This window comes from Pagrus pagrus (assembly GCF_965226575.1).
Source record: "Pagrus pagrus genome assembly, chromosome: 13".
NCBI lineage: Eukaryota > Metazoa > Chordata > Actinopteri > Spariformes > Sparidae > Pagrus > Pagrus pagrus.
Window position 1 is genome coordinate 16,950,801 of NC_140197.1, and position 12,448 is coordinate 16,963,248.

At 41.9% G+C, this 12,448-nt stretch overlaps 1 protein-coding gene across 2 annotated transcripts; it reads left to right on the forward strand.

Moving 5' to 3' along the window:
* Positions 1 to 185: 185 nt before the first annotated feature.
* atad5a (ATPase family AAA domain containing 5a) lies at positions 186 to 12,313 on the forward strand. 2 transcript variants are annotated; one of them, XM_084371233.1, is made up of 22 exons: positions 186 to 579; positions 1,259 to 1,322; positions 1,744 to 3,557; positions 4,026 to 4,110; positions 4,234 to 4,392; positions 4,479 to 4,623; positions 4,710 to 4,970; positions 5,597 to 5,745; positions 6,138 to 6,288; positions 6,614 to 6,913; positions 7,372 to 7,480; positions 7,616 to 7,698; positions 7,785 to 7,921; positions 8,007 to 8,184; positions 8,326 to 8,490; positions 8,606 to 8,860; positions 8,975 to 9,039; positions 9,182 to 9,371; positions 9,869 to 10,026; positions 10,126 to 11,009; positions 11,109 to 11,267; positions 11,435 to 12,313. In XM_084371233.1, the coding sequence occupies exons 2-22, from the start codon at positions 1,269 to 1,271 to the stop codon at positions 11,511 to 11,513; spliced, it is 5,580 nt and encodes a 1,859-aa protein (XP_084227359.1). In that variant the 5' UTR covers positions 186 to 579; positions 1,259 to 1,268; the 3' UTR covers positions 11,514 to 12,313. The 2 variants fall into 2 exon arrangements, with proteins under 2 accessions (XP_084227359.1, XP_084227360.1); XM_084371234.1 differs by having other exon boundaries at positions 7,384 to 7,480.
* The last annotated feature ends 135 nt before the right edge of the window (positions 12,314 to 12,448 follow it).

Here is a 12,448-nt window from a genome sequence, read left to right on the forward strand (position 1 = left end):
GTAAAATCAATAAAAAATTTAAAATAAGAGCAGCCAGTAGAGGTAGCTGTCACTTTTCCCCCCTCCTTTAAATGCCACACCACACGCCATCTTTGTTATGGGCGAACGACGTCAGGCGATGACGGAAGCATTTTCTTTCCCGTGATTGGTTGAACGCGGTCATGCCAAAGGTCGCGTGTATTTGGCGCTCTTCAATCTCGACCAGTCTGGCGCGTTTTTGAAAGCACAGCAGACGTCGAGAAACATGTATTTTGAATACGAACTCATAGGAATTTGGGAAGTACACGCATAACGTTTTTCACTTTCGTTCGCGCACCTGTGGCTGACATGTGGGACATGTTTGGACCACTTTTGGGACCTGTGAGGAGCGACGCTGCTTCGAGAGTAGCATCAGGCGAAGTCTGCTAGCTTGTTGTTTTACAGTTACATTGAGCTATATGTCTGTTGGCAACAAACAGCTGGCACCCTCACACAATGAACTTTGCCTCTGCTGTTCGTTCACAAACACGGGGAAGTGATTAAGAAAAGACAAGAAGACAGTCTCCGAAGTTGCAGCAAGTTACCGGTTCAGCATTATCGGTAAGTTAAGTGTTTTCCTCGACCTTTGTTTCTCTGGTTGCCTGTCTGTCAAATGGGACACAAACTGGAAGAGATGACTTACTGGGCGCCATGTCAGGAATAATGTTAATTTACATGTTGCTTACTGTCCCTGAACCCTGTTGGAAATATAACATAAACAGGTTTTATGTAAGCACTGTATACTGACTTTACCTCAACAACTATACTAATTCCCTGCATACTATGGTATTAATGCCACTTCAGAGTACTGTGTGTAGTACAGAGCTTTTTTTTTGTTTACAGTGCCAGCAGCGTCAGATACTTGGCGGTTGAGTTTGAGAAAATATTAATAGGTTTTATATATTACATTACATTTGTTTGTGGAAAACATTCAGTGTCAGTAACATTGAGTGTTGTGGTTTCAAGTGTTGAAGCATGAAAACTCTAGTACTCTGTTAACCACTGTTAAAGCGCCTGTTATTAGTTATCCTGTCACCCTTGAAGATTAATGAATTGTTAATGAACCCTTGTCTTCATTTGACAATAACGGTGAAGAAGGACAGTTAAATTGAATACGATGAAGCTTCCCAGATTGGGGGACAATGAGTTTACATGGCTTATGAGCTACGCCACTGAAGAGTTCATACTTGAGTGATGACTTTTCAGACCATGTTCCTAACAATGTTTTCTTTTGCTTAAGGTCTCTTCATATGATGGCTGGAGTTGTGGCTATGGCATCTGTCATTGAGGACTTTGACACCCAGGTATTTCTATGAAACTAATTTGGGCTATTCCTAAAAAGTTTTATTCCTCAGTCTTATGTAGGGCTGCATCATATGGTAAAAACAAAAATCACGTTGTGATTATTTTAATAGATATTATGATTGTGAAATGGTTCACCATTAGTGGGAATGATCGTTTTTGCATCACGGTTTTCATTTTCACTGATAAAACCTCCATTCAAACAGTTTTCTTACATCTGGGGAACAAGTTTTAAGGCTAGGACATCTCTGCCGCACAGTCCTTAATTATAATGTGACACTGTTTCCTGACACATTTGACCATTTATCAAATAATTGTAGCTTCCACATTTTGTATATTGCACTTGGGATATTGCAATTTTTGATTATAGTTTGATTAAATGTGCATTCTCATATTTGATTAACGTTGTTACTCTTTTCACAGCCTTGCAAGAAATCTCGCAAAGATGGTGGCAGTCCCATTGTCAAGACAATCACAAACTATTTCTCTCCTGTGCCCAAGCCTGCGGAGAAACCTTTTTCTCCTCCTCGCTCAAACAACATCATGAGTTACTTTGCCCGGAAGGCTCCGTCCTCTAAAGAAAAGACCAGCTCACCAGAACAGCTGAAGGAGAACTGTCAGACATCTCAGCTTGGAGAAAAACACACCAATCCAGGGGCAGCAGTGAAACAGCCTCCTCAAAAACGGATTAGAAAGGCCAGCAAAGCTGCAAGGAAACTTGTGGAGGCTGAAACTTTGAGCGCCACAGAGGAGGTGAGCTGCTTGATTGTCGAAGAACCAGATGACAACAGAGACTCGGCAGCAGAAAAAGTCAGCAGCTGTTGTATTCTTGGCAGTGATACAGCAGCCCTGCTGGCACAGCTCAGTGCTGAGGCTTGTATCACTGTGGAAAAATCAGAGAAGAATGCTATTGATACTGTCAGTGAAGAGGATGACCATCATGAAGACGGTTCCAAATGTGGGAACGATGTCAAGCTTAAACCGGACCTGAAGAGTATTGAATTATCTCCAATTGTACCTTCAAAAGATAAAGCAAAACAAGTCAAAAGTGTTGCACGAAATTCAAGGAAGACACAGCAACGTGTGGCAAAGCACTCGGAACCAGAGGAGACAGAAATGGAGAGCTCCTTGTGTGATGTTAGTATGGAGGTCAATGTGGATGAGGCCTCTCAGTTAAACAACAGCACAGTCACAATCTCCTTTGAGGAATTTGTGCGGAGTCAGAGCCAGGATAGGGGTGAAGAGAACATGGAAGATGAACAGGGCAAAGACGTTGACAGTAAAATCACAACAGAGGCAGAAGAAATGGATACTGACCAGTTAAACATCCCTAACACTAAAGAAAGTGTAGGACCTGGGGAGCCATCTTTCCGAGTCTCTCCCCGAGCCATCACCATCCAGGCTGAAGTGCATGTCGTCTCACCCAAACAGGAAGCCAAGGCTTTTGGAAAGGTAGCTTCTATCTTTAACAAGAGAAAAGGGGCGATGAGCCCTGCAGAGGTAGTATCATCTCCTCCAAAAGAGGCTGGACACCTACTTCCTTCAACTTCTGTGACTGTCAAGCGGAAATCCAATGTTGTTCTTGAAGAGGAAGATCTAGAGCTGGCTGTGCTTGAGAGCGAATCTACTCCCAAGTGCAGTGAGGCAGAGAGGAAGCAGTTCATGGCTGCCTTCAACAGGCCCAGCCTTGATGGGTCCAAAACCAAACCTGGAAAGAGCCAGGGCAAACAGAAGCAACCTGGCGAGCCGGCTTTAAATGATGCAGACAAAGTTGCTGAAGAGGGCGCTGTAATGCCACCCTCCATTGAGCAAGTCCCTGCTGCCTCTCAGGAAAACAAAGAAGTCAAAAAGAAACCAGCAAAAAAAGGCAGAAAGAGAGGTAAAGAAGAAAATGAGGCAGTCACTGTCCCACCTACTGCTGCTACTGTGGAAGAAACGGTCGCAGCTACTTTTGAGGTTGATGATAAGAAAGAGGAGCCTCCAGTCACATCAACTCCCACTATCCCAGCAGTGAGGAGGTCCAGAAGAGAAGCTGTTGTCAGGCAAGCACCTGAGACCACCCCAACATCTCCTGTCAGAAAAACCAGGAAACGCAACAAGACAAAGGATGCTGATGCTGCTGCTTTACCTACTGACAGCCCTGTGAAGACATCCCCCCTGAAGTTACGCAAGTCCAAACATGGAGTCTTTGTAGCACAGATGGTGTGCCCTCCTGACACAAAACAAAGTCCGATCAGGTGACACATGTATATAGTTATGATTTAATACTGTTATACATTCTATGAAAAGAGTTAATTGGATACATCAAGCTAAAAAATACTGCAGTCTAATGTAACAGTCCTACAATAAAACTGACCAATTTTCAGTTTTTGTTTGAACTTATTTAGAGAGGTGTCGATTCAACTGTTTTGGAGGATGTATTGTAGCACTGTTTAACTGTATTCCATTATACAGATAGGTGTTTGTTATTTAGCGTAGGCAACGCAATACAATTCAACAGCACAACAGACCACATACTCCAAAATAACCAACACTTCTCAAAAACAGTTTCAATGAAAACTGAACATTAACTTTCAAAAAGGCATTTTTTGCAGGACTGTTGTATTAGTTGCCATTATATTAAGCTCGGTGTACTCGATACACTGCCAACTAAGTGTATATGTTTGCTTGTGTTGATTTTCTTTTTAATTTTTGTTTTTCATAAGGATTAAATTGACTAGAGTCCATAAAAATATTCCCATGGGCAAGGGTGAAGGTGAAAGTGGCAAAAACACATCTTTGGCTACTAAAGTGAGTATATTTTTCACAAAGTGGACAAAATGTAATGATTTTAAGGAATTATACAAAGAACATATAGAAACATTATGGTAATTATGGGCTTAAAATGATGAAATGCTCTTCGATTTTTTTCAGACATCAAATGAGTCCAAAAAAAGGAAGCAGGCAAAGAAGTTGGTGGAGAAAGCCAGAGTGATTCAGCAGAGTAAAAAAGCTGCTGTTGAGGAAAAAGGCACCTTGAGGCGTTCCTCACGAGGCGAGGCCTCCATCAAGAAGAGCTATTGTGAAGATGAGGTATAATTAAAGGCCCACAAAACAAAATCGACAACATCGACTGTTGGAGTTTAATTTTTTCCTCACTATGTGGTTCATTTTGTCAGGATTCTGTCATCTGCCTGGAGAAGGACCAGACTGCCGCTCCTCAGACAGCACTAGAAAAGAGTAAACCCCAAAAGTCTTTACGCAGTCTAAATGATGTTCTGGGAAAAGCCGCACCTGTTGGCAAAGAGACAAAGGCTGTCCCAGGTAGTCTTTCTCACTCTAAATCACTATTTACGCTTTCCCATTTTGTTGAAATCACTTCTAATAATTTTGTATTTTCTCTATCACAGGCTCCAAAGTGGCCTCACTGGGCCAAGAGAAAACTGCCCGGAAGGTATCGGCAGTGATTTCCATCTTTGATGAGAGCAGCTGTGATGGCTCTGAAAACTCCCAGGATGATGAGCAGTTCAGGGCACGCAGAGAGTTCTTGAAAAGTGGTCTGCCTGAGTCCTTTAAGAAACAGATAGCCAAGACGGCTGCCACCAAGGAGGCATACTCTCTTTCCTGTTCCTCCTTTCAACCAGTCATACACATGAAGCAACCAACAACGGGTAGGCTGAGCCTTCATTAAAATACACATGTCACATTTACTCAAGTATTCTTCTTGGGTACAATTTTGAGGTGCCTGTTGAGTACTTTTTGTACTCTGATAAAAAGTAAACACCTTTTCCTCTGAAGTTTAACAGATTCCATTTGTTTGGTATTAATTAATTTTAAGATTCAGGTTATTAATATTACAAATAAACGAATTATTTTGAGATATTTAAGATTAAGATAAGACTTTAATTATACTTAGGGGGGAAATTCACACACTACACAGCAGTTTATAAAGAAAACAAAAGCCAAACCTTTACAAGCTGTGACATTAAATTGATAAGCATTGATAATGATACTTCAGTGATATAATATACATTATTCTGAAAACGGCCATTTTGCAAGAGTCATTTTACCTTTGGTACTTTGAATGACTTTTATGTGTAACAAAGTATTACTTCAGTGTAGTATCACTACTTACATTTAAGTAAATTATGTCAGTACCTCAGCTATCACTATTATCTAATGAGGCTATTTAAATAATGTCATTTGTATTATTATTGTAATATAAAGGAGTGGTGGAAACAGATAAATCAAGAGGGATGAGAGCCCAGTAAAACTTGTTTTTGTTGTGTTTTGACAGATTGCCCCCTCTGGAGTCTACCATGGCCCGAGTCTTCATTACTGTCCCATCTGAAAGAGCTTTGGTGCCAAACATTCAGCTCTATTCCATCTGTTAGTGGCTCCCTATGTGTGAGGACAGAAGCAGCCACTAGAGGCTTTTGTGAACGGGTATGTTGAAGTAACTGTAATAATCTGATTCTCCTTTCCCTAAATGTTCAGCGAACTCCAGACCAATGCACATCAACTTGTTTGGGATTTAGTTGCATGTTTTGCAGGATCATATTCAGAAAACAATTGTCTAGTTTATAGCTGCATACCTATCTGCCAGTAAAGCTATGTTGAATTCAAAAAGGCTTGTAAAGAGAGGCTGCATTAAAAACGGACACTCAAATGCTTGTATCTGTCTATTTTGGATTGTATGCTAGCATACTTTGATTATACTTTGTATAAATGACCAAAAACAGATGTTTTGATGTTATAAGGGCATTTTCCCTGCAGAGCGACAGGGGGCTTAAACAGCAGACTTGATATTTAATAGTATTCTTTTATTCCTTTTGAAGGGTTCTGGCTGGAGGCCTGAGATCTCTGAACGTGATCGTCAGCTTCTAACAGAGGATGTTGGCACTTCCAACCCTCCATTCCCTGTTCAGACATTCATCGCTCGCTTCCTGAAGAGACGCACTGATCACCAGCAGCAGTGCATGGCCTCAGGTCAGTCTGACTGCACTGAAACAAAAGTACATACAGAATGTTGTATTGCAAAGCATCGGGTTGCAGTAACAATTTATTTTAGACTTGATTAAGCTTGATTATTTTGATTGTATTCAGTTGCCATTACTAGCATCTACAAGAAGTAACTGTGTACACGTGCTCATTCATTTGTAAGTTATCTACTCTGCCCTCAAAGCCCAAATGTTGTGGCATTATTTTATTAAGTTAATGCGAACAAAAACGTTTAAATGAACTGCAGCCAAACTACAGACTGAATCAGACTTTTAGACAATTATTCTCAACAACTTTGCATGTTACTTGCTAGAATCGGAGTCTGTAACCAGAGTCACCACACTACCAGCTGAACCAGTAGGAGGAAAGAGAAAGAGGATGGATGATGAAGGGGAAATGACAGCAAAGGGGGCTAAGAAGCAACGGGCCAACTCCTCAGAGAAGAAAATATCCACAGCTGAGCCTGAGCCACCAAAAAGAGGAGGTCGTACGAGACGATCTCAGAGATCCAGGATAGAGGAGGAGGCGAACGAGAAAGCCAAGCCTTCAGTCAAAGCTACTCCTATCTCATGTGAAGATGACGTGATTTTGGTAGAGGACACTAGGAAAAAAGGTAAACTGTGATATGAGTCTCCCAACACTCTCTTTGAAGTTTGTGATCATTAAACAATACTTCATCCAATTAGGAAACTGGCATAAGATGAAATTAAATGATTTTTAAGCAAGGATTTGCCTTTGTTTCAAACATGTCGTCATCAATGCCACGGCTGATAGGCTCTGATCATTAAGTGTGGAGAAACGTTTAAAAAGTAACGGTTTAGTCATGGGACTAAAGTGCTAAAAATAGAGCTACTGTCCGCTCCACCACAACTATGCTTGAGGCAAACACACTTACCAAACTGGCATGAGACTAACATACAAGATCCTCAATGGTGCTAGTAAGACATAATTTGTGGCCTCATTCTTGACATATTTGTTAGAATCAGCCAGTGGTGTCTTTAACTTTCATTGGTTGTTTTTTATTTTATTTTTTTTCTATGTAACAAATATTTAAAGCCTTAAACTTTTTAGTTTGTTCCACAGATGTAGTAAAGGAAGACGTGTTATGGACAGACAAATATCAGCCTCAGCACTCCAGCGACATTATAGGCAACACTGCCTCAGTGAGGAGGCTGTACAGGTGAGGAACTTAAATTGCTTTATTGACACTGTATTTGCTTTATACTCTCTATGGTATCAGTCTGTTGCCCACGTTTGCACAATATGGGCTTAGGGGGGCATTTCATGTTTCATGTTTCTTTCTTGTGGTGTACAGCTGGCTAAAGGAATGGAAACTCCGCGCAGACCGAGAAGAGAATAAAAAGCAGAAGGAAAAGAAACAAGAGGAAGGCAGCAATGGTGGGATATCTCTTTGTCTCTTCATAACTACTTTTGTTGGCTTGATGCATGTTCGTTTTGACTCCATGATTGCTCTTTTCGTCCAGACTCGGACTGGGACTGTGGAGAAGAGGACTCCCAGGATGGAGAGGACATGTTATGTAATACAATGCTCATCACAGGACCCACTGGAGTTGGAAAGACAGCTGCAGTCTATGCTTGTGCCCAGGAGCTGGGCTTCAAGGTATTAAAAGGTTCAGTGTATGTAACTGTGACACTTAAGTTTGATTAAGCGTCCTTATTTCATGACCTCCCTCTGGTCTTTCAAGGTGTTTGAGGTGAATGCTTCATCTCAGCGGAGTGGTCGTCTAATTCTGTCCCAGCTGAAGGAAGCCACCCAGTCACACCAGGTTGACAGTCAGGGGGTCAACGCCCACAAACCCACCTACTTCAACAGCTACAGCACAAGCAGCAGCGCTGGCACTCTCAGGCCTGGATCCTCTCCCAGTATGTACCTAGCTGACATTGAGAACAGGGTTTCAATTGAGTTGCTGTTTTGTGAGAGGGTCTGTTTTGTATGTGACTGGATTAGTATGCAGTATGAATATTACAAGATGTCCAGAAACTTAATCTTCATTCATCTTCCAGGGAAGCTGAACTCTCCTTGCAAGGTGGTTTCCTCTCCTAGGAAACATCCCCAGTCCCCAAGAGGTGGTAAAAGAGGAGGCCTGGCTCCCACCTCTTTAACTAACTTCTTCAAAATGGGTCGACCCATCAAAGCGACACCTAACACCAAGAAGAATGAACAAACGGGTAAGTACAGCTTCAGTGTGTCAATTACTTACCTATATAATGATGCAAGCTTCATGAAAAGTTTCTATCAGGGCTTTAATAGTAAGTGTTTGGGGTTTTTGTCACTCTCCCTCAGCTCTTCATATAGCTGCTTCGAAGAGAGTCACAAAAACAAATGAGTGTGCCAGTAAGCAAAAAGACCCTGCAGTGAAATCACCAACAGCTGCCACTCCCAAAGAGAAAAACAACGAAGAGCAGAACAAGAAGACAGCCACCTCGCTTATTCTGTTTGAAGAAGTGGATGTTATTTTTGATGATGACTCGGGGTTTCTAGCTGCCATCAAGACATTTATGACCACTACCAAGAGGCCAGTCATCCTTACTACCAGTGGTGAGTAAGAGGAGGAAGGTCAAGGCCAGTGTCTTGCAGTCTGGCCTGTGTTGATCGTATTTATTTATAATCTCTCTCTGTTTTCAGTTTAAATCAATCTTGTATGTTTTGTAGATCCTACGTTCAGCACCATGTTTGATGGCAACTTTGAAGAGATCCTTTTCAAAGCGCCCTCAGTGGTGAGTGGATGATTTCTGAACACGATTGTTTCATTGTTGGACCTTATTGACTGAATGGGTTGTGGCTTATATTGTAATGCTTGTCAAATGGAAGAGATCAGGTGTGAAAGTTTATTTTTTTGTCCTTCTCTCCCTGCTACAGTTGGATGCGAGCAGCTTCCTGCAGGTCTTGTGTCTGGCAGAGGACATGAGGACAGACCCAAGGGACGTCAGCTCTCTGCTCAAACTCAACGGCTGCGACATCAGGCAGAGTTTACTGCAGCTGCAGTTCTGGACTCGCAGTGGAGGAGGCCGCTCTGCAACCAGGCCATTGACGAACACTAGCAAAAATGGTAAGGAGATGAGAGAAGGATTTAGCTTTATTTCTTATGTTTTTTCAGATGTTATGATTAATCAATTGTAGATTAACGCGGTCCATCTTTTTTAAGTGGTTGAGCAGCATTTTAAAAATCAAAAAATTTCTGTCTGCTGTTGACCCGGGGAAAATTATCCATGCCTGTATTTCATTTCGCGTGGATTTCTGTAACTCTTTTTTCTGCACTCAAAAAAAAAAACCTCAATCATCCTCACTCCATCCAAAAAGCAGTTGTTCGGCTTTTAACCGGATAACGTTGCCCAATTTTAGCATCCCTTCACTGGCTGTGCATTTAAACAGATTATATCTCTGAACTCAACATCACCTAAAAATGCACCTTTTGTACGATGGCTTTTGACTGACTGGTGTGTTTTTTATATCCCTTAAAAAAATAGATTATTAAATATTATTTGTCTTATTTTAACTCGGTACCTTTTAACCCAAAATGTATTTTTCTCATCATTCTTTAAACAGTTGAACTAAAGCCAGAGACTGATGAAGGGGCAGTCAGCATGTCTGAGTGTGCGGTGACTGTCCCATCCACACTCCCTCCCTGTGATAGCAGCTGCACTGAGTGCATGCTGGGCCTGCTGAATATTGAACCTAAGAGAGACATTTGGGATCTGCTCAGGGTAATCCTTTCATTTACAACATACATTTACTGTTTATTTTCCCTGTTGATTCAGATTGTACTTGATTTAAGATACTGACCAGGTGTATGTTCTCAACAGAGTGGAAGTGCGATGGAGAAGGCATTATGCTCAGAGTTGCTGATTAACAGCCAGCGACTAGGAGTGGACCTGCTCTATTCCAACATGGAGAAACTCTTACCTCTACCAAGCACTCAGTTGACTACCTCCACCTACAAGCCGGAGCTTTCTGTTTCTGTATCACAAGACCATCCTTCTGACAATCCAAAACATGTACAGTCAACCAGCCTGCATGATGTGCTGCCATCACATGCCAGGTTATTACACACGGCGGAGACGGTGGATTTCTCTGATGATGGCAGTCCAGTTAAAATGTCCAATAGAATGAGGAAGACCAAGAGGCGGCACCAACTACCTGACCAGGATGGTTTGCACTCGGACTCGGACTCAGAAGACAGTTTTCTATCACTCTGCAAGCCTCAGCGTGCCACTCAGGTGAAGGATGAAGTCAAAGAGAGTTTAGTTTCAAAGACAGTGGAGAGGAAACCACTGACTCCTGAGGAGCAGCTAAAAAGTCTCCCTGTCTCCCAGTGTCTAGAATCAATAGCTGACTTTTTAGACAACATGTCCTACATGGACTCCTCTCTGCTTGTTCATCCAGAAGCAAGTAACAGTCGTAGAAGAACGTCACCTGTCGGTGCACTGGTGAAAGACGGGATGACAGATGAGTTGAGGGTTGAGATTGACAGACGGTGTTTGGTGAGACATGAGTCCACCTTGGAGATCCCGGCTGCTGTGGAGGCTCTGAGCTTCCAAAAGTGTCGGCTGTCTGTGGTGAAGGCCTGGGACAAAGCCCAACAACTAGAAGGAGTTCTGGGACAGGAGGCTGCAGCAGAGCTCAGCCTCCCTGTGGCTGCTCATCGGGATGGTTACAGTTTCAGTCAGGACTGCCCCTGTCGACCACAGTGAGTCTTACCAGCCTATCTTTACGCAGTCAGTTGGTCACGTGAATTGGAACTTAACCAATTCAAGGAAAGGTAATTTTGTGTCTTGATATGTTGCAGGCTGGTCCAGAGAAGGAGAGAAGTGATGGAGAATCTGACGTTGAAAGGAGTGTTTGGTAGTCTGGGCAACAGACCAGCAGCTTCTCTGGATTACTTGCCAGCCCTCCGCACCATCTGCAGATCAGAGCAGCTTAAGGAGCAGGGCAAAGTTAAACGAAGGTAAGCATGCAGAAACCATAGTTGACTAACAGGCTACAAATAAATAGGTTTGAAGTTTAAGCTGAGTTGTCTTTGTGTGCCAGACACAGTGCATGTTTGCATGCACCCCAAGTCTGTTAAAATGTATCCACAGCAAACTGAGCGTTTTTTTTTTTTTCCCACTGCAGGTTCCTGCACTACCTAGATGCAATCCACCTGGGTCTTGACAAGAGTACTCTACAACAGCTTGCTGAAGACTTCCTCTAAACCACAGAGAAAATCAGACTTGTCGTCATGATCACACAGAGGTCAAACGCGCCTGTACAGTGGTCACACTTTTAAGAGACATTTCTGGCTATTAAATTGGAAGAAGGAACACATTTACATGTTGCGATGTGTCAGAAGGACAACAGAAGTCATTGTTGCCCCTTGTCTCTATGAACTCAACTTGAGCTGATTTGCCTAGTTTGTCAGAGGTGTGTGCACAAAGGACTTTAAAGTTTCAACATATTTTTTAAGATGGCAATGACTGAATCACTGCATACAGAGAACGTTCTCAGCTGAAGGGCGCAAAGCTAAATGACCTCAAATGTGCTCTGATTCAGCACATCTTTTGGTGCTTTCAGATAATGCACTAAAGATGACTACTTCTTACGATTTTTGTAATATTAAGATGGACTGGAGGGTGTTTTTTGTACAATAGTGTTTTATACTTTGAAGCGACATTAATCAATTAGCTTTACATTTGCTTTTTGAGGAGCAAGTATGTATCATTAATAATTTGTCAGAGATTAACATGTAAAATAGAATTTGCTTCTGTATTTAAGGGCTGTGTGTAAATTGTCTCCACTTAAAGTTGATGCACCTAGGATCTTGTTTCTGTTCAGGTTCATAGAAGTCAGACAGGTTTTGACAAAAGTTAACCGTCACATTCACATTTGTCACATTTTTCTTTTCTTTTTTTGGTAATTTTTTTTGGTTTGTTTTTCCAGCCTTAAATATGTACACATTATCACAGTGGTTTTTCTTGTGACTAAATAAAGGTTTACCACAACCAAAGAAATACATTCTCATCATTTACTGTATGTGCTCATTTCCAGCGAATACAGTGTCCCTCGAGTCTTGACCTGAGTATGTAGAGCTGTAACAGTCAGTCAATAATAGATAACTAAATTGAAATGAAATAAATTGCTAACTATTTT